Source organism: Dama dama, chromosome 16, assembly GCF_033118175.1.
Source record: "Dama dama isolate Ldn47 chromosome 16, ASM3311817v1, whole genome shotgun sequence".
NCBI classification, from domain to species: Eukaryota; Metazoa; Chordata; class Mammalia; order Artiodactyla; family Cervidae; genus Dama; species Dama dama.
The window spans coordinates 34,365,072-34,392,908 of NC_083696.1; the positions used below are offsets into that span (position 1 = coordinate 34,365,072).

General features: G+C 41.0%; 1 protein-coding gene across 3 annotated transcripts in view; it reads left to right on the forward strand.

Annotated features, from left to right (window-relative positions):
* Positions 1-27,837, forward strand: part of FRMD3 (FERM domain containing 3) — a 356,347-nt gene that overhangs the window by 149,726 nt on the left and 178,784 nt on the right. For all 3 annotated transcript variants that reach the window (XM_061163769.1, XM_061163768.1, XM_061163767.1), the window contains exon 2: positions 21,427-21,531. Coding sequence is in view for 2 of the 3 variants with exons in the window: in XM_061163768.1 (XP_061019751.1) it covers positions 21,427-21,531 (105 nt within the window). In the remaining variant the exon portion in view is untranslated. The remainder of the gene's footprint in view (positions 1-21,426; positions 21,532-27,837) is intronic.

A 27,837-nucleotide genomic window follows, 5' to 3' on the forward strand; every position in this document is an offset into this window, starting at 1 on the left:
ATAAGGGATGTCATATGATATTTCTCCTTCACTCTTACTTCCTCAAATGTCCTGGTGAAAAATGAGTAAGACCTAGGGATGATTTTATCACTTATGTGGTGAGAATAAGATTAGGAGGGGTCTTGACCTGGGGGAAAGCTGTCAGTAGAAAATTGAGGGGCAGGTATTTGTCCACTTTTACACTTAGGTCAGTGAATAACTGGGAAAACTGGGAAAGACTGGTTGGGTAACAGAAGCTTACTGATAAAGAAGCGTTCTCAAAGTGTGCACACCAACGTTTGAGAACCTGTGAAATTGGTAGGAAAGAGCAGAGAGGCATAGAAGAGAGTTCAGGTCTTGGGTCCAGATCATATTTGTTGTTTGAGCCTCCACTTCCTCATCTGTAATGTATCCACCAAAGTGATTGTGAGGATTCAATGAGCTAATACACATCCATGACTTAGCATAGCATATATTACAAAATGTTTGCCTATATTGACAAATTTGAGAGGTTGTAATTGTATACAGGAGTGTGCTGTGGCCACTCTGAAGAGTCTCACATTTTCTTACAAAAGCTCTTGTCCATCTTTTTCTGAACCAACATGAGAAGAAGCTGGTAGAGCTTTTCCCTGTGCTGACGCAGAGTTGTTTGTTTTTTTCCCTAGTGAGGGGGCAGAGGCTGGTCAGAGAACAATTAGGAGCTTCATAAATGAGTGTTAGGTCGGTTGGAGGGAAATGTGAGGAAGGGAGATGTAAGCTCAGGGCAGCAAGAGTAGATCAACTGATTCTATTTGCAAGCCAATAACTTGCAAAAGCAGGAGTGGGCATTCAGTTCCAGTGGTCTGGCATCTTATCCTGCGTTGGATATTGTATGCTTTAAAAACATTTCATTTATTTATTTATGACTTCTCTGGGTCTTCATTGCTGCGTGTGGGCTTTCTCTAGTTGCAGTGTGTGGGCTTTCTCTGGTTGCAGCGAGCGGAGGTTACTCCTTGTTGTGGTGCACGGGCTTCTCATTATGTTGGTTCCTCTTATTGTGCAGCCCTGGTTCCAGGCATATGAACTCAGTACTTGTGGCTCATGGGCTCTAGAGTGCGGTTTCAGTAGTTGTGGTGTTCTACCACGTGTGGGATCTTCCCGGGCCAGAAATTGAACCTGTGCCCCCCTGCATTGGCAGGTGGATTTTTAACCACTGGACCACCAGGGATATTGTCTACTTTTAAAACACCCTGTGCTGCCATCTTCATGGCCTTTCTGCTCCTCATCCCTCCTCCATCAGGGCTACTGTCTGGGATCCTGGCACAGAAAAAGTTAGCCTTCATGTCTGCAGACCCACAACTTTTACACTCCCAAGTGTGCTGCTGATCTGTGCAGAACTGATAATTTTTGGGAAAATGGAGTAGAGTATGTAATTTATTGTAACATTCTTGGAACTGCCTAGGGAGAATTTGGGGACAATAGATTGGGTATTAGATTGGTTTTAGCTGAGTAGCTGTCCTCTTCCTTCTCTTCTTTTCCCCAGCATGGGATGGAAAAATCCATCTCCAAGTTGAGCTCTAGATTAGTCTCCCTATCGTCTTCTCTGCACTTGAATGGCTGAATTTTCAGTCCATGTGCTGCTGTGTGCCTGTGGTAGCTTAACTTTGCTCTGGTAATTGTAACAAAAGGAGACAACCAGAGGGCTCAGCTTTGAGAGATAGACTCTCTCTTTCTGAATATTAAAATTGGAAGCAGTAAAATTTAAGGTCCGATACCCCATGTTATGACTATGTCAGTCCCCAGTGGGGGAAGAAGTCAGAGCAAAGGGAGAGAAAATAAGGATTAAAAAATTCCTTAAATTAACATCTAAAAATTTCACCCTTGCCCAGTTTAATTTTGACTTCCATTAGGATGTAATTCCACTGTTGCACTCTCCATGGGGTTGGCTATTTTTGTATTCTTTTGGCTTTGTGAAATTGATAGGTACAATTTTAAATCATTTACTATGTACAAATTATTCTGTGAATTTCCTTTGAAAAGTTCAAAGAAGACATTTCCTTGAGAAAAGAAAGCTGAGAGGACTGATAAACCCTGAGTTATACCATCGTATACAGCAGTGAGAGGACCAAGGTAGTGCTTCATCAATTTTTAAATGAGATCAGAGGACAGAGGTGTCATTGAGGGTGTGGTACTCTGTGAGGGCTCTAGTGTAGGGACAGCTCCTACTGTGAATTCTCTAGCTTGAGCTAGCAAATACATCAGGGACAGAATTTTGGTAAGTAAAGGCAGGAGGGCTTTGTTCATGCAAGGGGATGGCATGAGTGAAACCATTTTGAAAAGTGTTTGAGTGATAAAATGAACTGGAGGAAAATAAAAAACAACAATAACAAAAGCTACCTGAACCACAGACACATAGAGTTTGCATTTTTCAATCTGTCTGTTCTCTTTATCAGTATGCGTCCATGCTGACATTGGCCAACGTCTGCTGACCACCAAACAAGGACCCTTTGGCATCCTGTTCATTGTTCAGTGCCCAGGGAAGTAGCTTTCTGAGATGTAGCTTATAACTTGAGGGAGTAGCCCTCCTGGGTTGTTAAGTGTGCGTTCTGCTCTGGAAGGATTGTCACCAGGATCTTTCTGTGATTTGCAAGAGAAAAGCCACCTCATCTTCCTTTCTTGAGAACTTTGTATTAATAATTAACCATTGATTGTTAGCTATAGGGACTTTCCTTCCTCCCAGGAGGCCTAGGTGGCATCTTAAGGGGCTGGTTCTCCTTGTTTGCACAAAGTATGTGTCTGAAGACTCTGCAGTGGCACACTGGACTCAGAATAAGGCTTCCAGACTGTTCTACAGGGCACTTCAGGTCGTGGTAAAGAATTCTTTGGCTCTGGTGGCCTTTGACTTGTGTCCTCATTTTCCAAATTTTGGCTGTGTAGATGATGAGGAAAGATTGGGGGGCCCTTTGCAGAAAGAGACAGGAGCCAGCAAGTGTAGGGTGGGGGATAGTAGAGGAAGCAGGAAAACCCAGTGTCCCCATGGCTGGAGGTGAAAGAAGCAGAAAGGGACTATGTTCTAAGAGGTCAAAAGATACATAAAGTTTCTAGGCAGTACTCTTTGTCTGTTTTTCTGATTTCCTAACCCTGGCTGCTTTGCATAAATATCACAACCAACTTTTCAGAGTGTGTGTGTGGGTGGGGGAGGGGGGGCAGGCATGGAGATAGGGAATGGAATTTGATAGAATTGCTGCAAAAGATACAAAATTGTTTACGTAAAATAAAACACAAGTTACTTTTTTTGGCTTATAGTTTACCTATCTGTATTAGAGGTTGGTGGTGTCTGACTCTTGTGACCCCATGGACTGTATCCCGCCAGGCTCCTCTGCCCATGGAATTCTCTAGGCAAAAATACTGGAGTGGGTTGCCAGTTCCTTCTCTAGGGATATGAGGTTAGCCATGGTATTTTTCTATTTCTTACCTTCTTCCCATTTTTATTAGGGTATAATTAACATATAATGTTGTGTAATGTTAAAGTGTACAACATAATGATTTGGTTTATGTGTATAAGATGCAAAATGATTACCATATCTATCATCCTGTATAGCTGTAATTTTTTGGGGTGTGGTGAGAATGTTAAAAAAATCTCTTACCAACTTTTGAATACACAATACAGTATTAACTGCAGTTAATATGTGGTAACTGCATGTTATTATATCCCTAGAACTTATTTATCTAATAACTGGAAGCGTGTACCATTTTCACACATTCCCCTCATCCCATAAGTTATTATTTAATCTGTGACTGAGTAAAACTGTCAGAATTTCCATCAGGACAGAAAGCAAGAGCCAGTTATGCAGTCCTGCCCTGTTCCCAACAACATTTTCAAGCTAAAAGCCTCTGTCAGCTCTGGTTCCACCCTCATCGCAGACATTTGACTTGGAAGAGGGGTGATGGACATGTTCCACATCATCTTTCATTATTCGAGAGCTTCTCCCTCCTTGACCCATAATATCAGTTGCAGGGGCACCCCTGCTAGTTGGGTTTGGGTGTGAATGAATCCACATGAGTGCTAGACACAGTGGGGCATCCCTCTGCACGGGAGGCATTGTGGAAACCCAGAACTGCTGGAGCTCAGGTCTGGGATGGAGGCTCAGCATCATCAGGACCAGTTCACTGCTGCACACGTGGGCACCTGGAGGCCCAGCAAGGCTGGTTGGTGACTTGCCCGAGGTCGTCAGTTGGCAGAGGCAGGGAACTCTAAGTCAGTACTGGGAATTCAAGATCAGAAACATCTTCCCTACCTGCAACCTCTTATCTCTTGCTTCTTTTACTTCCCTGATGAAAAGGAGGTGGGACTTTTAGATAATATGATAATAACTGGAATTCTGGTTTGTGAGTCTTAAGGATACTTCAGGCCAGTGGCACAGGGAGGATAGTCCTTATGTTCCCTTCAGAGAGGAAGCCAGTGATTAAACCTTAGCAATTAAAAAGTGATTGGAAAGAAATATATTATACTGATAACCAATCTATTGCTTGTTATTTGTAGAAAAACTGGAAAATGCAAATAGGCATAAGGAAAAACTAAAAATAACAAGCTCTCATCTCCTGCAGATATCATCATGAATAGTTATCATTTTAGCTTTTCAATCTTTATTCTTCATGTCTACATGCACATATAATGCATGTGTATAAATACACACATGTATGTAAAAGTGAGAATTTTATTAAAAATGTTCATCCCATCTTCTAATCTTACTTTTCCCATTTCATGTTTTTGTCTTTAATATCTTCTCATACATTCTTAAAAGTGCATTCCTGATGGGGTTCTCACTTTCATACTTGTATTTAAGCAAGAGTGTCTACGCATTATTATGTATTTATGCAGCACCATGAGGCTCTGTGTTGTGTACTGCTAAACAGTGGGCCCAAATTCCTTGGTATAAGGAGCTGGGAGATTGCATCTTATATTTTCCTTCTTCCAGGAAGCTCCTGGCTGCTGCAAGGAGTGAAAAAAAAACAAAAAACAAAAAAACAGGCAGAGGAGAGTTAAAGAAGACTGATTTGTAATAGTTTATAATGGCTGTTATTAATAAAATTCACATCAATCATTCTTTATACTTTAAATTTCATTAGAAAAAAAAAAAACAACAAACCTTGGTTAGGGTTGCTGTGTAGTCAGAAGAGATGTAAATATAACCAAGATGTTGTTCCTCCTTTGTGACTAATCCCTTGCAGAGAGGGGGAGTGTGATAGTCGGGGAACCCAGCCTGCGTCTTTTAGTCTTTAAATATTTGTGATAAATCATTTGTGTGTGTGTGCATGTGTGTGTGTGTGCCCGAGAATTCCCCCCAGCACACAGAGGGGTGTTTCAGGAGTTTCAGAGGCAGTGTGGACTACAGACTAGCTAATCGCCTGACTAGTGATGCAAGAATCTTCTAGAATTGAAGCGGAGGCATCAGGACTTCAGAGAGTGTAAGTTAAGGACCATGCTGGGTTGGTCTTTTGCCAGAATAAAGAGTAGCGTCTGAGAGGGAAAAAATTGTAGCTTAGAAGAGTTAGGAATGGAAGTGGGTGGAAATCATACATTTCTAGAAGGTCATCCACCCAAATAGGGCCGATGCTAGCTAGGGTTGTTGGAAAGAGCAAATGACGTAATCTCTGTGCCGCTCTTAGCATGGCCCTCTTTATAGTTAGCACGCAGTAATTTGTAGCTTTAATTCTCACTGTGATTATGACCTTTTTCATATTATTTATCACACTGAATTAAGTTCCCAGAGGGGCAGCCATGCCTAGATATGTTTATGCTGGTGTAGTAGGAAATATCCTGGGACTAATTCCCTAGTTCAGTGAATCTCCTCTTTCCTTCCCAGTCCATCCCATCCCCAGTCTTAGCAACTTTGTCAGGATGCTTCCGGGGCAGTGATGTGTCCTGCGCCATTGCAGAGTGCCCTTTAAAGAGTGAGGTGGTTGAACCTAGAGGCTGTTATATAGAGTGAAGCAAGCCACAAAGAGAAAAAAACATATATCGTATATTAATGTGTTACCATGTATTTGGAATCCAGGGAAAATGGTACTGATCTGCAGGGCAGGAATAGAGATTCAGATGTAGAGAACAGACTTGTGGATGTCGTCGGGAAGGAGAGGGAGGGACAGGTTGAGAGAGTGGCATTGATGTGTATGTGCTGCCGTCTGTAAACCAGACAGCTGGTGGAAGCTGCAGCCCAGTGCAGGGCGCTCACCTCAGGGCTCTGTGATGACCTAGACGGGTGGGGTGGCGGGGTGGGGTACCTGTATGCTTATAGCTGATTCAGGCTGTTTATAGCAGAAACCAACACAACATCCTGAAGCAATTATCCTTCAATTAAAAAAGGAAATTAAAAAAAGCCTCATGACTTCTGTAGTTCTAAGCATGCATGAACTTTCAAGCCGCCCTTCTGCACAGTTTTTCCCTCCTCCTTTCTCCTGGGGAGGAAAAATTACTTCTTGTTGTGAATAAGGCTACCAACATGCATCTTAATAGGGGAGAGAGAGGGGATGGGGATATAAAAGATGAAGACTTTAGTTCAGTAGTGGGGCGGGAACTTGGGAGTAAGAGCTTTCACAGCACCTGGAGGGCACAAGACAATTTGGAGAGGCAAAAGAGGGTTTGGGAAGTGTTGTGGGTTAGACCTTGGATTCTCCTAAATGTTACTTGGAAACACATTCTGGAGAGTTGACTTTCTCTTCAGTACTTAAATGTGTTCAGGTAGGGTGTAAAGACTGAGCCATGTCAACTCCCATGGATGTAATAGGGCTACATGTGTATGATCTGCCTGCAAATTCGTCTCTTTGGTCTTGTTTAGTTTTCTTTCTTTTTTAATTGCCTGGATGGGGGAAAGTCTTTCTTTGAATTTCTCCATAAACAATTCAATGACTTGTTCCAGCTGCTTTACCTCATCACTTTGAATGGACCAAGATCTGACTTGTCAGATTAGTCTCAGAAGCCAGAGAATTCCTCTGACCAAGGCTCTTGATGGATAGATGGGAGGGACTATGAAGGGGGTCTATGCATAATGAACCTGAATGGGTTTTTTTTTTTTTTTAAACTATTGAGCTCAGTGTAGATATCAGTATGCAATTTCAGGAGGAAGTCTATCTTCCTTATTAAGCTCCTGGGTGCCTTGAGAATTCCATAAACAGAAGTGATCTCTTTGCTCTCCCTGTGTATGAATGGCAGCTCCTAATTGACTATTGCCATGTTTTTCTTAAAGCCCTATATTCTCACATAATTTTTAAAATAATGTGATCAGCTGGTGCTTCCAGGTAGATCTCAGACTCCAAAGTCACTGAATTCCTTAAATAGTCAGAGATGCCCAAGGTAAATTTGTGAAGATTGCAAAAATGGTGGCAATACTGTAGTTCTAGGTGAATATTTAAAAAATTCTCTTTCAGAGGGCAAATCTAGCACAGTATGCTGATTAAGTTAACTGTCAGACCAACCCTTGTGTGATACATACTAGGATTCTTCATAAGTATTTCATTTCTTGTCCTTATGGGCACATGGAATTTCATTTCCCAGCCTGGCATGTTGCAGTCCATGGGGTCACAAATAGTAGAACACAACTTAGTGACTGAACAGCAATAACTCCTCTAAAGTTAGGCAAGATTTTTAACTCGCTTTGGCTAATGAGTTGAGGTGACATACTTTTTACTGAAGTAGAGTTGATTTCTACTGTTGTGTTGGTTTCTGGTGTACATCAAAATGATTCAGTTATGTATATGTATGTGGAACAGTTCTATATATATGTATATATATATATTTCAAATTCTTCTCCATTATTGTTTATGATATTGAATATAGCTCCCTGTGCTACACAGTAGGAATTCATCTATTTTATATGTAGTACCTTGTGTCTCCTAATCTCAAACTCCTAATTTATCTCTCCCTACCCCTTCCCCTTTTGTAACCATAAACTTGTTTTCTAGCTCTGCAATTCCTTCTGTTTTGTAAATAAGTTCATTTGTATCATTTTAAAAAATTCTACATATAAGTGATATCATGTGATGTTTGTCCTTCTCTGTCTGACTTGCTTTGCTTTAGGTTCATCCATGTTGCTACAAATGGCATTATTTTATCCTTTTTTATGACTGAGTAATATTCCTCTGTGTGTGTGTGTGTGTGTGTGTGTGTGTGTGTACACCACATTGAAATAACATGTTTCAAAGCAGGCATGGGATTCACCATATTCCCTTCCCACTGCTGTGGTTATTGTTGAAGCTGCTTCCAAGAAGAATTCATCATTTGGAGTCCCTGAGCTATGATGAGAAAAGCCCTCCCCTATCAAATCAGCATCAGCTATGTATTGTAGGCAAGAAATAAACCTTTGTGATATTAGCCCAATGACATTTTGGACTTTTTTAATGAAGTGATTTTTTTATTTTATATATTTTTGGGTCGTGTTAGGTAGTATGTGGGATTCTAGTTCCCAGCCATGGACTGAACCTGCACCCCGTGCAGTGGAAGTGTGGAGTCCTGACCTGGACTGCCAGGGAAGTTCCTGGAAATTTTTGTTATTCCAGCTTAACCTAGCCTACCCTGACTGGTATATCTTGGCTCCAATTCTTGATTCTACATCTTGGCTCCAACTCTTGATTTCAAGTCTCAGCTCCAACACTTAAGTTACTTCATTTTAACCTCTCTGAGCCTCAGTTTCCCCATTTCTGAAATGGTTTGCATCAGATTCTCTCTATAGTACCTTTCAACTCTAACATCCTATAATTCTTCCCCTTTTAAATTAAAGTAAGAACCCTCCTGCCAATGCAGGAGACATGAGACTTGGGTTCCATCCCTGGGTCAGGAAGATCCCCTGGAGGAGGAAATGACAATCCACTCCAGTATTCTTGCCTGGAGAATCCCACGGACAGAGGAACCTGGCGAGCTATGGTCCATAGTGTCACAAAGAGTCGGACACAACTGAAGCAACTTAGCAGGCACGCATTGCTCCTTTTAATAATTCTGGTCTTTCCTTTCCAGACTAACTCCAGGCTGGAGTTCAAACCTGAATTTTGCCATTTGCTTGCTGTGTGACTTAGGGCAAGTTACTCAATCACTCTAAGCTCTATTTTCCCCTCCTAAAAAATGGAAAAGCAGCTAGCTCGTGGGCTCGTGTAGATTAAATTAAATGCCTAGTTGAAGTAATTTAAATAGTGTGGTCCACAATGCCAGCCAATCAGGGGTCTCTAAGCAAATTCCTGCCCATTCCAATCTCAGAAGAAGAGGTAATGCTCATGTCTGCTCTCCTGATGCTGGGGGCTCAGGGCAACATGAAATCCAGAGGGCTTGGCCTGTTTTACAACACCTGTTAGAGAAACAAATGTTGCAGATCATCGGCTAGACTAAGGGAAAAAGCAGGTATTAAGTGAAGATGTACTTAAATTCTGGAAGTATTGATTAATGAAGACAGCTTGAAAGCACTTTGCTTAAAATCTTGTCTCAGCTACCAGAGTGGAGATTACTTAAAGCTGTACTTTTCCCCTTTGGAACTTTAAATAATGAAAAAGAGATCTTTATGTTCAATTTTATTCTGGATAATTACTAGATTATTTTGTTAAATTTATTTCCTGGGTCAGTCTCCTGAGTTGCAAGTTTTATGTTCATATTCCCCTGAGGTGCTCTGATGGTTTCCTCCTCGCCTCCCTTCACCCTCCCCCCACTTTCCCTTCCTTCCTTTTTAGGTTAATAGACTCTGTTTAGAGTAGCTTTACATTTACAGAAAAATTGAGGAGAAAGTAGAGTTACTATACAATCATCCCCTCCCCTCCTAGTTTGTCCTTTTACTACCATCTGGCATTAATTAGTGTGGTACATTTGTTAACTTGATGAACCAATAGCGATACATTATTATTAACTAAATTCCCTAGTTTATATTAGGGTTCCACTTTGTTATATAGTCTATAGATTTTGACAGATATGTCACATATCCACCACTAAGTGTCATACAGAATAGTTTCAGTGCTCTAAGATTATGTTTCACCTGTTCACGCCTCCCTCCCACCTCAGTTCAGTTCTGTTCAATCGCTCAGTCGTGTCCGACTCTTTGCAACCCCATGAATCACAGCACGCCAGGCCTCCCTGTCCATCACCAACTGCCGGAGTCCACCCAAACCCATGTCCATTGAGTTGGTGATGCCATCCAACCACCTCATCCTCTGTCGTTCCCTTCTCCTCCTGCCCTCAATCTTTCCCAGCATCAGAGTCTTTTCCAGTGAGTCAGTTCTTCGCATCAGGTGGCCAAAGTATTGGAGTTTCAGCTTCAGCATCAGTCCTTCCAATGAACACCCAGGACTGGTCTCCTTTAGGATGGACTGGTTGGATCTCCTTGCAGTCCAAGGGACTCTCAAGAGTCTTCTCCAACACCGCAGTTCAAAAGCATCAATTCTTCAGCGCTCAGCTTTCTTCACAGTCCAACTCTCACATCCATACATAACCACTGGAAAAACCATAGCCTTGACTAGATGGACCTTTGTTGACAAAGTAATGTCTCTGCTTTTCAACATGCTGTCTAGGTTGGTCATAACTTTCCTTCCAAGGAGTAAGTGTCTTTTAATTTCATGGCTGCAATCACCATCTGCAGTGATTTTGGAGCCCAGAAAAATAAAGTCAGCCACTGTTTCCCCATCTATTTGCCACGAAGTGATGGGACCGGATGCCATGATCTTAGTTTTCTGAATGTTGAGCTTTAAGCCAACTTTTTCACTCTCCTCTTTCACTTTCATCAACAGGCTCTTTAGTTCTTCTTCACTCTCTGCCATAAGGGTGGTGTCATCTGCATATCTGAGGTTATTGAAATTTCTCCCAGCAATCTTGATTCCAGCTTGTGCTTCCTCCAGCCCAGCGTTTCTCATGATGTACTCTGCATATAAGTTAAATAAGCAGGGTGACAATATACAGCCTTGATGTACTCCTTTTCCTATATGGAACCAGTCTGTTTTTTCCATGTCCAGTTCTAACTGTTGCTTCCTGACATGCATACAGGTTTTTCAAGAGGCAGGTCAGGTGGTCTGGTATTCCTATCTCTTTCAGAATTGTCCACAGTTTATTGTAATCCACACAGTCAGTAGCCACTGATCTTTTTACTGTCTCTATAGTTTTGCCTTTTCTAGGATGTCATTTGTACACAATATAATAGGTAGCCTTTTCAGACTAGCGTCTTTCACTTAATGATGTGCATTTAAGTTTCCTTTCCCTGGTGGCTGAGATGGTAAAGAATCCTCCTGCCAATGCAGGGGACCTGGGTTTGATCCCTGGGTTGGGATGATTCCCTGGAGAATGAAATGGCAACCCACTCCAGTATTCTTGTCTGGAGAATTCCATGGAGAGAGGAGCCTGGCAGGCTATAGTCCATGATATCACAAAGAGTTGGACACGACTGAGTGACTTTCACTTTATTCTTTCATGTCAGGGCTTAAAAGCAGATTTCTTTTTACCACTGAATATTATCTCATTATATAGATGTACTAGTTTTTTATCCATTTATCTATTGAAGGACATCTTGGTTGCTTCCAATTTGGGGAAATTGTGAATAATGCTGCTATAAACACTTGTGTTCACATTTTTGTATGGCCAGAAGATTTTTACTCATCAGGGTAAATATCTAGGAGTAAAATTACTGGATTGAGCCTACATTTAACTTTGTAAGAAACAGCCAAACTGTCTTTCAAAGTGACTGCACCGTTTTATGTTTCTGTCAGGAGTGAATGAGCGTTCCTGTTGCTCCACGTCCTTGTTGGTATTCGGTATTGTTGGTGTTTTGTATTTTAGCTATCTAATAGGTATGTGGTGGTGTCTTCTTGTTTCAGTTTGCAATTCTCTAATGACATGCATTGCGGAGCATCTTTTCATGCGTTCTTTGATGAACTGTCTGTTAAGGTCTTTTGCCCACTTTTTAAATTGTCTGTAATTTATTGTTGAATTATGAGTGCTTTGTGTATTTTTGGATACAAATCCCTTGTCAGATTTGTGTTTCACAAACACTTCAAATCTTGGCTTGTTTTTTCATTCTCTGAACAGTTTTCTTTTGCACAATGAATGTTTTTAATGTTAATGAAGTCCAACTCATCAATTTTTTTCCATCATCAGTTATGCTTTTTGGATTGTATATGAAAAGCCACTGAAAACCCTGGTCACCTAGATTTTGTGCTCTATTTCCTTCTGGAGGTTTTGTAGTTTTGTGGTTTACATGTAGGTCTATCATCCATTTTGAGTTATTTTTTTTTAAGGGTATAAGGTCTGCATCCAGATTCTTTTTTTTTTTTTTTTTGCATGTATATTTCTAGTTGTTCTAGCACCATTTGTTGCAAAGACTTTCATTTCTCAGTTGAACTGTCTTTGCTCCTTTGTCAAAGTCTAGTTTACTATATTTGTGTGGATTTATTTCTGGGCTCTGCTGTTATGGGCTCTTCTGGTTTCTGCCTTATTTGCCAATTACCCTACCAATACCACACTGTCTTGATCACTAATACTTTATACTAAGTCTTGGAGTTGAGTAGTGTCAGTCTCTGACTTTGCTCTTCATCAATATCGTATTGGCCGTTCTGGATCTTTTCCCCTTTCTGTAATAACATTAGAATCAGATTGTTGACATCAGAAAGGAATTGCTGAGATTTTAATTGGGCTTGTGTTGAATCTATAGCTCAAATTGGGAAGAACTGACATCTTGACAATATAGAGTCTTATCTTCATGAACATGGAATAGTTCTCCATTTAGTCAGATACTCTTTTGTTCCTTGCATCAGAATTTTGTAGTTTTCCTCACACAGATTTTGTACACATTTGTACCAGTGTGTTTAATGTTTTTGGTGGTAATGTAAATGGTGCTGTGTTCTCAATTTCAACTGACAGTTGTTCGTTGTTAATATATAGGAAAGCAATTCACTTTGGGGGGCTGCGCTGGGTTTTCACTGCTACACGCGGGCTGTCTCTAGTTGTGGTGTGTGAGCTTCTCATGGCTGCGGCTTCTCTGGTAGAGCCCAGGTTTAGAGTGTGCGGGCTTCAGTAGTTGCTGCCTGTGGGCTCAGTATTTGCAACACACAGGCTACGTTGCCCTGCAGCACGTGGGATCTTCCCAGACTAGGGATCAAACCAGTGCCCCTGCATTGTAAGGTGGATTCTTCACCTCTGGACCACCAGGGAAGCCCGCAATTCACTTTTGTATATTTTGCTTTGTATCCTGCAACCTTGCTATAATTACTTTTTAGTTCAAGGAAATTTTCTTTTGTCTGTCCTTTTGGGTTTTCTACATAGACAACCACGTAATCTTCAAATAGACAGTTTTATTGCCTCCTTCCCAATCCGTCTGCCTTTTATTTACTTCTTTTATTTATTTATTTGGCTGCACCAGAGTTTAGTTGTCTTTTATTTCCTTCTTACTGCATTAACTAGAACTTTCAACATGATGTTTTAGAAGTAGTGAGGAGGCTGTCCTTGCCTGTATCTGATTTTAGTGAGGAAGCATCTAGTTTTTCTCAGTTAAGTATGATGTTAGCTTTGACTTAAAGCATCTAGTTTTTCTCTGTTAAGTATGATGTTAGCTGTTTTGCAGATGTTCTTTATGCAGTGAAGAATCATTTCATTTTTAATCATTGGCTATAATAACCAAATCAAGCAGACTTGGTTTTAAATATTGACTTTGCTACTTTCTAGCTGTGTTGACCCTGAATAAGTTAATTACACTTTCTCAACCTTGGATTCCTTAGCTTGAGATTAAAACACACACACACACACAACAAAACACTTTTGAAATTGTGGAAAGGATTGGAATTGGAAAGCTCTAAATTTATTCCGAGGTTCAGTTCAGTGGCTCAGTTGTGTCCGACTCTTCACAACCCCTTGGACTGCAGCATGCCAGGCTTCCCTGTCCGTCACCAACTCCCGGAACACTCATTCAGAGGCGAGTGCCTTTAAAAATTGGGGCTGACAGTGGCGCTAAACCCGGAAACAGGAAGAAGAGTAAAAGATGGGGAAGAAAGAACCTTTTGAGTACTGGGCAGTGGTAGAAATCGCTAAGAACAGTGGACACATCAAATATGATTCCCCAAACATTGGGATGGATCTGTGTGCCAGTCAGAAGAGAGACAGCCCTCTGACTGAGTGCAGACACACAGCCCGTCCTTTAGGATGAAAGCTGTGAAACCCTGGGGAGATAACTGAGGTGGAAAACACTCAGAAGAAAAGCAAAGAGATGGACCCATTACTGACTAAACCACTCTCCTGCTCAGTCACCTTGGCCACCCTTCAGAAGACGCCATTCAGTACTCGGGCAGAGGAGTGAGTGGCCAACCTGTCCTGGCTGCTTATCTTCTTGTGGATGCAGCTTTCTTTTATTTCTTCCATACGGCCCCTTTATCTTCCCCAGCCTTGATACAAGTAAGCTACTAGCTGTGAGGATGGTGGTATATTTCTGTCTCCTCAGAGTGTGTAGAGGCTACCACAGAACTGAGGTAATGGGTTTTGACTCTCTACCAAAGACCCTGGTGGGTCTAGGTGGCCACTTTTGTCTGGCCTTTACTTTTAGCCAGATACTCATTTTCAGGCAGTTGTTTTTTCCCCCAGTAAATATCTGGCTTTAGTATTTGTTTTGTTATTTTCTAGCCTTTAGGTCACTGCTACAGTCATAATTATGCTATCTTTTCCCTGACATTATAAATATGTATTGTTTACAAAGTGTCTTTAATCAATCTAGCCTATATTTTCCTAATTATATTAGCCATAATATGCTGATTATTACTATAAATGAGATAAATATTCAGAATTAGGTCTTCAGCTTCTTGAAACCTTGGTTTTACCTTTTATATTTCTGAAAATAATGACACAAATGAAAAACTTTTAATTTCTGTGTAAGAACCACAGATTGAACCGTGAGAGATTCCCCTATACTTGTTTTCCTTTAAATTTCCCTTCATTTAAACAGCCTTAATATTACTTCTTTCCTCACTGTTTGAGGATGATGCAATTTTCTAAATATATGTCACAGCCAGATATTAAATACCAGTTACTGGCTGCAATAGGAAGGAACAATTAACAAAGTGATATATCACTTGTTATTTAAATTCCAATTATAAAAGCTAATTCCTTTCTAATATGATACTCTGTTTTGGTTAAAGCTGTGGTGTCTCCCAAACAAAATGTATGAATTTACACACATACACTTGAACTTTTTAAGCATAGATATAAACAGCATTTTTTAGGTTATTCAATCAAACCATATCTTTCTTAAATCAACAAATGCTTATTCTTCACAATAGAAGCAAAACTGTTCAGTTTGCCAGTTTCTAGTTCTGTCTTTCATTTATCTGCCAATGAAAGTGAATGGATTGAGGCTCTTAATTCATGCAAGAAATGTAACTACCTATTCCTAGAAAGACACTCATGCATGCATGCATGCTAAGTCACTTAAGTTCTGTCTGACTCTTTGCGACCCCATGGATTGTAGCCCACAAGGCTCCTCTGTCCATGGGATTCTCCAGGCAAGAATACTGGGGTAGGTTGCCATGCCCTCCTCTAGGGAAATCTTCCTGACCAGGGGATTGAACCCACATCTGTTAGTCTCCTGCGTTGACAGGCAAGTTCTTTACCACCAGCACCACCTGGGAAGCCCAGAAGACATGCTCCTGGCAGCAAACTGAGTGTGCAGTTGCTGTTTTGGGCCTCATCATTGTCTAGAAGACCCGTTTGGAGTCTCTAATGGGAATTGGATTCTTCCTTCCCAGGTGGAAGACCCAGCAGAGACTGACAAGGCTGCTTTTCCCTAAATGTGCAGATGTGGGGGCCGCCCCTTCTCAAGAGCAGCTCCTGCAAGTGAAGAGTTCCAAACAAAAGGGCCCTTTGAACAAGAAACTCACAACCTTTATTACTAGAAAACTAGGTCTGGCAGCCCCACTTCTGTTTATCAGAGAGGGTTCCTGGGGTGCCCGCCCCAAAATGAACTTTTTCCAGCGTCCTGGTCTGTACTTCAGATTCTTCAGACCACTGCCTGCTCCCCTCATCTCAGTGATCCTCCCTGCAGTCTGGCCTGTGTTGGGCCCTTCTTCCCTCCAAAGGTCCTAGAACTTGCAGTGGCTGGACAGCTTCAGAGGGCAGCTCAAACCTGTGTCCACTGAGGACTTTTCCTGGCTATGAGGATGCTTCTGAGCAGTTAAAGGAAAATTCTTTCAAGGAACCCTTTCAAAAGCCTCTAGTTTGCCTCAGATTAGGGTTGTAAACACATTTCTCTAGGGGCTAGAGAAGTGAGGGAAGTGGAAGACTGGGTGATGATACGTGGAAATGTGGTAGATTGCAAGGTTCCCCCACCATAGAAGAGGCAGTGATCCTGAGCTGAGCAAACCTTCATGGTCTACCTTCCAGACCCTCTACCTTTTCAAGAGCAGCCAGCATCCAGATATCATGTGCAGTCTCCCAGTTTAAAGACACAAAAACACCATGCTGGCCAAATAAAACCTCTTGGTAGATGGACTTAACTCTCTGATTCTTTAGTCAGTAACCTCTGACTGTGTTTCACATCAGCACAGTTATTCTCCCCGTCTCTTCTGCTTGGCTTGAGGCACTGGTTTACCTCCTCACCAGAGGCAACATGTTGAGCATGATAAGCAGAAAGATCAACTTGTACTGTCAGAAACAACAAGGAATTTTGTTGGCATCCTTGGAAGTTCACACTTAGGGTGAGCTTCCTGATTGATGATCTGCGAACACAAGCTCCACTTTCCTTGTAAATAGTTTGGTTTCAAAATGGCTGCAGCAGTTCCAGGCCTCAGGCTTTTATGTAACAACATCCAGAGTGAACAGAAAGTCTCTTTCATAAGCTCTTTCAGAAGAGCAAGTGAGAACCATCTCAGAAATGTCAGTCAATTGCTCCTCAGGTTTCATTGGCCTAAACTAGGTCATGTGTCTTTTCCTGAACCAATCAGATAAGGGAAGTGAGAAAACCCTTTCACTAACTGAGCTTGAGTCTGGAAGGTAATAGTGGCTTATAGTTTCCTGAGGCTCATGTTCTTTGTGTCCGCCTGTGTTTGCACATAACGTTTATGCACATGCTTGTGCATATCTGGACTGAACAAAATCTGGGTTCTTTTAAGAAAGACAAAGGGGTGTATGAATGCTGGGCAATTAACCGGTGACATCTATGCTAATATGGTTTGTATTTTATAAAACTACGTCTCTCTAGATCTGGTATAATGGTCGATAACCCAGTGCTTCTTCCTGCCAGGGTTCAAATCCTAGTAACTGGGGCATTTGATACTGTTACTTAATCCCCATACCATTGTTTTCTTCTGTCTCTACATAGAGAAAAGGGGGAATATTGCAAATTGGGTTCCTACAACTGCTTGGGCATAGATGTAGGACCTGGGTTTGACACGCAAACTTAACTTTTCTTAGTCCATTTAAGAAATCTGTAACATGGGGAGAACATGAGTTACCCTATAATCTACCATTAGGAGATTAAATGTATGTAACACAGTTCTTGGGGTTACAGTAAGTGTTCAGTATATAGTAATTATCATTATTATATTCATACCTTCATTCCTGAAGTTACCTATTCAAACCCTAAATATTGGTTTATAGCAACACATTTAGTATTTTGGGGATTGGTACTCTTTTCCTCATTTAACCAATATCTAAAAGGTAGCAAAATGTCTTGAATATGTGTATGTATAACTGAATCACTTTGTTTTACATGTGAAACTAACATAACATTGTAAATCAACTATATTTCAATAATATTTTAAAAATTTATATAAAAAGAAATTCTTCAGCAAAACAAACATCTTGACCTGAAGTTTTAGGAGTTAGGGATTGAAATCCGCCATACTTTTTCACTGAAGACAAGCATGGCAACCCACTCGAGGATTCTTGCCTGGAGGATCCCATGGACAGAGGAGCCTGGCGGGCTGTGGTCCATGAGGTCACGAAGAGTCAGACATGACCGAGGAGCTGAGCACAGCACACACAAAAATGTTAAACAGCAATATTTACAGTATTTTAGGATAGTCTTTGTCAATTCACAGTGCGCTGTAGGTTGTGTGGGCCAGTTTTGGGATGCGAGTTTGTGTATGGTAAACTGATTCTTCTTTCAACCCTGAGACTATATAACTTCCTTTAGAGATGCCATCATAAGTCTGTATTTCAGATGCTTTCTTGAGGTGTGGACCATACATCCTGCTGACCTTTGTAGAAGGCCCTGCTCACACATTTGTGCCCTACTGTTCTCCACGTGTGTGAAATGCTGTTGTGATTAATAAATCACAACTTGTGTAACAGCTCTAAGGAAGCTAGTTGATTTCTCTTTACTCTTCAGTTGGTACTAAAAATATAACTGCTGTCTTGTGGGAGAATCAATGAAATTTTGACATGAAAAAGAAGTCTTTATATTAATACTTGAAATCCTTGGTAACCAGTTCTCTGTGTAGACCTTGAAGGATTGGGGTGAAAGTCAACTAATTCTACTATGTTTGAAGAATCTCTAAAAATAGGACTAGGTGTCTTGCCTGAGACTCACTGTTAGTTTCCAGAACCTAGGTTTTCCATGAGAGAAAGCAGTGCCTCGTTTTTTTGATTCAGTAACACTCAGTGTGCTAGACACTGGCTTAAGTAGACACTAAGAGTGTCAACAATGGCCTTTACCATCAGAAACCTCAGGAAGAAACCAATGGAAGGTCTGAGTCATTCACCAGAGCTCTAGGGGTGAGAGGTGTGGGGTAGTACCAGCGATCACCCCTAAGCTCATTCGCTGAAGTGAGGTGTGTGGAACTGGCCGCTGGACTTCTACACCCTTGCATTACTGATCCCTGGACAAACTTTTCCAACTCTTGATACTGGGCCCAGGTGGTCTTTTTGTTTAGGCAAGTGCTGGGCTTCATGCATAGAAATGAGACTGATAGGAATTTCCATGACTTAAGAGCATTGTCATGCTCTCCAGGCAGGAGTGGAACAGAGCAGAACATGAAGATGTAAACTGGCTTCCTTGGCATGAGGAAGCAACACAGAGCATCTAGAGATGATGAGATTGGCTGACAGCCTGCAGATTCTGTTTCTGTTTCAGATTTTGGGCAGTTTCTGTTCTCTAGGCTGGAAAAATCTTTGACCTTTCTCTTTGAGGAATAGACAATACAGGCTGGAAAAATCTTTGATTTTTCTGACTGAGGAATAGACAATTCACAGGAGAAAAGGGGCATTTTTTTTTCTTGAGAAAAAAATGCACCTTCTGGATACAGATACAATTTTTGCACTTTTCCCATATTGGGAAAATTTCTCTAGACCAGTGCTTCTCAAAATTGAATGAGCGTATGAATAACTGAGAGATCTTGCTGAAGTGTAGGTTAGGTTCACTTGGTCTAGGACAGTGCCTGGAATTCTGTGTTTCCAACAAGCTGCCTCCTAAGTGATGCTGAGTTTGCTACAATATTGCTGGACTGAGAGTGGTGCTCTGAGGAGCCAAGACCTGGAATCTGCATGGAAGCCTAGATCCATGGAAACTGGCCTCATCTCTTTGGTGGGAGGCATTGATCCCTGTTTCCGATGCGGTTGTATTATGCAGTCACTACATTGTCTGTAGTGGTGTTTCCCTCTCTCAGGGTTCTTAAGTAGTCAGAGATATTGCTTTAGAGTATATATTGGTTGCTGTGCTTAATCATTAAAAAAATCTTTGTTGTGCTTTGGAGTACTACATCTTCTTTAAGGCACAGTGCTAGCAATTGCTGTCTTGCACAATCAAGGCCTGTTCGATCCCCCATCATTACAAGGCATTGCCTTAACCCATAGGTCTTGTGTGTCTCGCATATGTTAAGGGTAGTCCACCATAGTAAATTCTGCTGTGGAGAGCTTGGCAATCTAATCATAGAATGTTAAACTTGTGTTATGTTCAGTGATTTGATCCTGCAGCTGTATCTAAGATGGACAGGTTGCAGAATAAATCTTTGAAAGGTACTATATCCATTGCTTATATTCTGGACATCAAATTTGGTTGTCATCAGATATAGCTTGTCATTTGAGCATCCTGGTTTAAAAACTATTACAGAAATTGATCCATTTTGATGTTTTGTCCCTTTTGAGCTACACCAAATGGGTTCTCTTAGAAAGAAAGAAAAGGTTAAAAGCTCATCCAAATTTATACTCAAAGGTGATTTCAGGAAAATTGAGGCTTCATATCACAGTATGTGCTTATAAGCACTAATCCTTTGTTCAGTGCACTGCATCCCAGGCCAGTGAATGACTTCTTCATCTGGCGGTAGTGGTTTCTAATGAAAAAATAATCATGTAGCATAGACGAAACCAGTCTTCCAAAATTGTTTTAAAGTGGATTGAAAGAGTGGCTCACTTAAGGTCTCTGATTTCTTCATTTACTTTTGTAGGTCACATTCCACCCCTGCAACATTCCATGGGTCTGTCAGCAACTTTGATTGAAGCAGAAAGTTATCAAATATCCTGGTGAGGGCTTGGAAGGGTCCTTGCTATTAAGGAATTTTGTTGTAATGGTATTTATCTTAATCAGATTTGGCTGATACGTCTCTTACTCATAGAACTTTAGAGGGAAAAATCAGCTAGCCAACTTAGAATCTAGTCCAACCAACTCACTTTACTGACGTGGAGACAGCTGGGAAGTTTGCTCAAGGTCACCCAGACCTGTCTCTGAATCCCAGTCCTGGGCTTCCCCCCAACCCCTGATCTACCACATGCTTTTGTATGTTGATTATGGATGTGACATGTCTGTGTTTTCTGCCTTCCCTAATGGGAATTGGGGTGGTTCCACTGATACATTCATTGCATTTCCGTACCATCTAGACCCTGTGTCCTAGCAGGGTCTCAGTAGGTTCACCAATGCTCTAGAGAGGCAAAATGACACAGAGCCCAGATTCTGCAGCCTGGTGGTCTAGGTCAGATCCTGCTTTGCTCCGTACATATTTTGTGACTTTGGGCAAGCCACTTAACCTCTCTTTAGATATAAAATGGGGACCTTCCTTGTAGGGCAATTGTGAAGACTGAATGAGTGAATACTACAGAACAGCTGGAGCAACCAGCCAGATGTGTAGTATGTGGAATTGTGTGTGGTTTTGCAAACTATGGATCTCTACTAGGCATTGAGCTGTGAAATCAGTGTTCTAAATCATTAATAGCATTCTAGAAAGTAAATGGCAATACTAGAATTAAATAGTCAAGAGTGCTATATCTATGCAGGGCATTGTGTGGTGTTCTTTTGGTTCCTTTTTTGATTTCCCTTTGGTTTCATGTGTGTGTGTGTGTGTGTTTGTAAAATGACTCACAGTGTGAAAATGAATTTCTCACTGTGGATTGCACTCAAGAGTTTGGAAGCCCTGCTCCAGAGATTGGAATGAGTGAATTGATTTCTGTACATGTGGACCTATCGGGGTGAATGAGGCACATGTTAGACATGAATGTACAAGGCAAGCTCTGACTGAAACATAAACGTGCTTCTTTTGCAGAGGGAGACCAAAGGGCAGTTTCTTATTGACCACATCTGTAACTACTACAGTTTGCTGGAGAAGGACTACTTTGGCATTCGTTATGTGGACCCAGAGAAGCAGCGGGTAAGAGTTGACCACCATCTAGATCCATTTTGGGGAGGCACTCAGCCTTTGAGGGTGCTGAATAGGTTCTTCTTAGACCAGTTGTGATGCATTTGACCTCATAATTATTGATCACATGGTTATTGACCAGCCCAGGGCATGTGTATATATGTCTGTGTGTGTATAAGAGTATATAAGAGCTTGGCACCGTTCTCACTGGGCTTATTGAGGCAGGGGGAAGGGAAATTTAACCTTAGGCCTTTCCAGAAAGCAGCTCCCACCTGACTGAAGAGAGAATGTTGTGCTCTTTGAACCCAGAGTTTGCCGAAGCTTTTCAGACAGTCGTTACATAAAATCTCATTATAGAGAAAAAGCCACCTTTCACTATATATCTATTTTTTTTTTTTTTTTCCCAGTGGGTTTTGTCATACATTGATATGAATCAGCCATGGATTTACATGTATTCCCAATCCCGATCCCCCCTCCCACCTCCCTCTCCACCCGATTCCTCTGGGTCTTCCCAGTGCACCAGGCCCGAGCACTTGTCTCGTGCATCCCACCTGGGCTGGTGATCTGTTTCACCATAGATAGTATACATGCTGTTCTTTTCAAATATCCCACCCTCACATTCTCCCACAAAGTTCAAAAGTCTGTTCTGTGTTTCTGTGTCTCTTTTTCTGTTCTGCATATAGGGTTATCGTTATCACCTTTCTAAATTCCATATACATGTGTCAGTATGCTGTAATGTTCTTTATCTTTCTGGCTTACTTCACTCTGTATAATGGGCTCCAGCTTCATCCATCTCATTAGGACTGGTTCAAATGAATTCTTTTTCATGGCTGAGTAATATTCCATGGTGTATATGTACCACAGCTTCCTTATCCATTCATCTGCTGATGGGCATCTAGGTTGCTTCCATGTCCTGGCTATTATAAACAGTGCTGCGATGAACATTGGGGTGCACGTGTCTCTTTCAGATCTGGTTTCCTCAGTGTGTATGCCCTCGAATAGCCAAAGTAATCTTGAGAAAGAAGAATGGAACTGGAGGAATCAACCTGCCTGACTTCAGACTCTATTACAAAGCCACAGTCATCAAGACAGTATGGTACTGGCACAAAGACAGAAATATAGATCAATGGAACAGAATAGAAAGCCCAGAGATAAATCCACGAACCTATGGACACCTTATTTTTGACAAAGGAGGCAAGGATATACAATGGAAAAAAGACAACCTCTTTAACAAGTGGTGCTGGGAAAACTGGTCAACCACTTGTAAAAGAATGAAACTAGAACACTTTCTAACACCATACACAAAAATAAACTCAAAATGGATCAAAGATCTAAATGTAAGACCAGAAACTATAAAACTCCTAGAGGAGAACATAGGCAAAACACTCTCCGACATAAATCACAGCAAGATCCTCTATGACCCACCTCCCAGAATATTGGAAATAAAAGCAAAACTAAACAAATGGGACCTAATGAAACTTAAAAGCTTTTGCACTACAAAGGAAACTATAAGTAAGGTGAAAAGACAGCCCTCAGATTGGGAGAAAATAATAGCAAATGAAGAAACAGACAAAGGATTAATCTCAAAAATATACAAGCAACTCCTGAAGCTCAATTCCAGAAAAATAAATGACCCAATCAAAAAATGGGCCAAAGAACTAAACAGACATTTCTCCAAAGAAGACATACAGATGGCTAACAAACACATGAAAAGATGCTCAGCATCACTCATTATGAGAGAAATGCAAATCAAAACCACAATGAGGTACCATTACACGCCAGTCAGGATGGCTGCTATCCAAAAGTCTACAAGCAATAAATGCTGGAGAGGGTGTGGAGAAAAGGGAACCCTCTTACACTGTTGGTGGGAATGCAAACTAGTACAGCCGCTATGGAAAACAGTGTGGAGATTTCTTAAAAAACTGGAAATAGAACTGCCATATGACCCAGCAATCCCACTTCTGGGCATCCACCTTTCACTATAAAAAGCCATTGTTTGAGCAAGTAACAAGGAGGTGATTGCCTGATGGGCACGAGGTTTTCTTTTAGGGTGATGAAAATGTTTGACAGTTGATAGAGGTGATAGATATACACTATTGTGAATGTTTTAAACGCCACCTGAAATGTATCCTTTAAAATGTTATGTTAGTGAGTATTGCCTCAATTAAAAAAAAACTTTGGCAGATTATGGGTAAAGTGTTAGTTTCTCAGTTGTGTCTGACTCTTTGTGACCCCATGGACTGTAGCCCCCCCCACCAGGCTCCTCTGTCCATGAATCCGGATTCTCCAGGCAGGAAGACTGGAGTGGGCTGCCACTTCCTCCTTCAGGGGGTCTTCCTGAGACAGAGATCAAACCTGGGTCTCCTGCATTACAAGCAGATTCTTTACCATCTGGGCCAGCAGAGAAGCCCAAAAGTTACTTTGAAAGCTTTCTCCTTGGCAACCACCAAATTTGACAGCCCCCATTGTGTTTCCTGGAGTAGGAAATGGCAACCCACTCCAGTATTTTTGCCTGGAGAATCCCATGGACAGAGGAGCCTGTCGGGCTACAGTGCATGGGGTCACAAAGAGTCGGACGTGACTGAGTGACTGAGTATATTGTATTCCTGTTCGTGGACGCATGTATCCTTCCTGGCCTCTGTTGGTGCATGAGTAGTCTCGCTTTTTGAGTGGGGGTACCAGTCTAAAAGTGTTCAGGTATGACATCTGCCAAACTCACAGTGATATATGTCCCTCACACTGAAAAGACCCCAGAATTCTCCATCCCAGCTCCTGCCACCTAGGGCTTCTCATTCTTGCATGGGTCCCAGCTATGCCTAAAAAGGCCCTGTATCCGCTCCAGTCTCTGCTCTTACCCTGCTCTACTGATAAGCATGGCAGTGTGTGAAGGGATCAGCTGGGGGTGACTTCCCTTTTTAATTTGCTCTCCTCCTTACCGGTGGCCCTGGTCATCTTCCTATTTCTTTTTCCACTCCTAGTTCTTGGACCTTATACAGTGAGGGAGAGGTTCACAGAGTGTATTTTTGTAAAGGAGGAGGATACTGAAGAGATAGATTAGTTTTCTGAAACATGGAGAATCTTATTTGCATTTCAGTAGGACCTTATCTTCTATAAAGGGATATAAGACAGTGGCTCAGAAGAAGGAGATTTTGGTTTCCTGTAGCACTTGCAGGAACCCTTGAATGAACCAAGTATTTACCTGAGTAAGAGGAAGGTAGCAGAACGCTGTGAGGATGTGGGGCTGCTATGAGATCATGGAGGGGAACATGGTGTTTACTGTTGAGTAACAGTGACTCCCAGGCTAGCCCTGCAACTAAGTCAGTTTAGGTGTTTGCTAAAATCGGTTAGTATGGACCTTATTCTAGACCTCCTGAATCAGAATTTCTGCGGCTAGGGCCAGGAATAGTTATTTTAATTCATCTTGATTCTAATTTTGATGCAGCCGTCCTAGCTTTGACTTCTGACCAGTGTTGGAGAGTATGGCATAAAGACATTCATAAACATAATTTCTCATGGCCTATGAAGATATTACTCTTGTATGGAGACAGTTCAAACCTATGTCTTTTGCGTCTCCTGCATTGGCAGGTGGATTCTTCACCACTAGCGCCACCTGGGAAGCCCCATGGAGAGAGAAACCGGCTCAAAAACATTGTTACTTGCCCAAGTAGCGAGTAGCGAAGTGATGAAGTAAGGGTATAGGTAGCGAGTGATGAAGTAAGTACTTGAATTTAGAATTATGGTTCAGAGTTCCCCTGGCCACACAGACTCTATGAACAACATCAGTCATCTAACCACTGCTATTTTTATGCAAAATTAACAGCCTACCTGCAGAAGTAATTCTAGCTACCATTAGTTGAGCATTTATCATGTCAGGAATTTTACTCATATGGTCTTTAGTCTTTCCCAGAACACTTCAAGGAAGGGGGAAACTGAGGCACAGAGATACAGTTACAGCTAGTAATTGTAGAAGGAAGAATGGGATTTAAAACCACACTATTTCCATTTTATCCTTCAAGTGAAAATTTGAAACACAGCCTAGATTAGGAACCTATGAATCTTTTGGTAAGGGGCTATACAGAAAATATTTCCAGCTTTGTTTGGTGACTGATAAAACTTCTGTTGCAGTTCCTAAGTAATTAAATTCTAATGGAACGTGGCTGTAGACAGTACCTAAATTAGTGGATGTGTGTGTGTTCCAGTAAAACTTTTTCTCCAATGAAAGTATTTCACAAAAAAGACAATTGGCCATAGTTTGCTGACCCTTGGCCTAGACAATAACTGAATATCACTTAAATGCATAAGCCTTTTTTGTCCCTCTTAACCCTCTCACTGGGGAGATTCTGGATAAAACATTAATAAGCAAAGTCTTTTGAATTGGACTCAGATATACATATGAATTCATGTTCTTAAATATACATAGATAAATACAGAAATAAATATGTCTGTGTATTAAGGTGGAGGGCTAGTATGTATATGTATATTTCCATGTTCCATCAATGGAGGTGGCTTAGAGGCAATGTACTACAGTAGTAATGAGCACACCTAGCTCTCAGATCTTGGTTTCAAATACCATGTTAATAAAAGGAAGAAGAGCTTCTTGCGGAAATGACCGATTCTAGAGCCAGTATAGGGAAATAACAAGGTGAGCCTGGAGCATCATGTGGTACCAGGAAATTAAAAAAAAAATACTCAAAAACCCAAAATGTAGAGCACTAGAAAACGCACTGAGTCAACGAGAAAGAACTGCCAGTGACCAGAACTGAAACAACTGAAGTGACCAAAACAGTAATAGTATTGAATTATAATCCTTAGAATAAAATAAATATTCATGAGCCCATACTGATATAAATAAATAACTGAATAGGTAAATAAAGGGAGGAGAAGTGGTAGCTCTTCCTTACAGAGCAGATCCAATTAATAAATATAGAGAGGATGAGAGAAATAAAAAGTTAGTATTAGAGTGCTAAAATAATAATTGCTATGGGCAAGATCCATTGACAAAAGCTAAAATTAGTGGACAAAAGTTTGAGGAGAATCAAGATATTTGTGCAGTCTCAAGGTATCCTTTCCCCCAACCCACCCTCAGCCTGGTATTTTTTTAATTACAAGAGGAAAAAGAATAACTTTATAGTGGAGAAACTTGGCAGACATCACTTTAACCAAGCAATCAGGATTAACATCAGCAATAAAAAGCCTTACCAACCTCATGGACTCCCAGATACCAAGCACTGAGAAGGGCGCTCTTTCTCTGTGGTATTCTTTGCAATAATGCACAATTTCATTCAAATCTTGAGGGAACATCAGACAAACTAAAGGGAGAGACAGTCTCCAAAACAATTCACCCACACCCTTCAAGAATGTTCGGGTCATGAAGGACAAGGAAAGATTGGGAAACTCTCACAGATTAGAGAGCTGCATCAACTAAGACAATGTGGAATCCTGGACTGGATACTGGAACAGAGAAAAGTGTAGGAGTGGGAAAACTGGTGAACTCCAGGTTAAGTCTGTAGCTTAGTTAATAGTATTGGGTTAATATTAGTTTCTTAATTTTGATAATTGCTCTATGGCTATATAAGATGCTAACACTAGAGAAAGATGAGGTACCTCTTCTGTATGTCTAAAATTATTTTTTTAACTTGAAGTTTCTGGGTTGATGCGCTTATTGTTGTTTATATTTTGATGTGGCTTAGCTTAATTTTTAGTGTCCAGATTCAGGTAGTAGATTAGTGGAAAAAATAAGGGCCACTCCAAAACAAAACCATCTTCTCTGATGTATTCACTAAATTGCTTAGAGGGCTGCCTGAATAATTCTGTTTTTCCTGTAATTTAGCTGTTACTGCCTTTTGATTTTTGAGGATGCAATGTGAGTGTAACTTCCACATGGATTGCAGAGTAGTTACTATTATATGAACTTTGTACTCAGAAAGAGGCTTGGACTTTTTACTTAGATGCTTGGACTTTGTAATCACATAGATGCAAATTAAATCCCATCTCTGTTAGTTAATAAGTATGATCTTGACCAAGTTATGAGCTTTTCTGAGTCTTTGTCCTGATTATTCATATAGATAACAACACCTACATATGAAATTGACATGGGAATTAGATATGATATATAAATTCTTAATAAATGATATATATAGAGTACATAGCATGTGTTATTTTTATTATTGATTGTTATGATTACTATTACTATGCATTAACGGCTTCCCAGATGGAGCTAGTGTTAAAGAAATCGCCTACCAATGCAGGAGACATAAGAGACATGGGTTCAATCCCTGAGTCAGGAAGATCCCCTGAAGATGGCATGGCAACCCACTC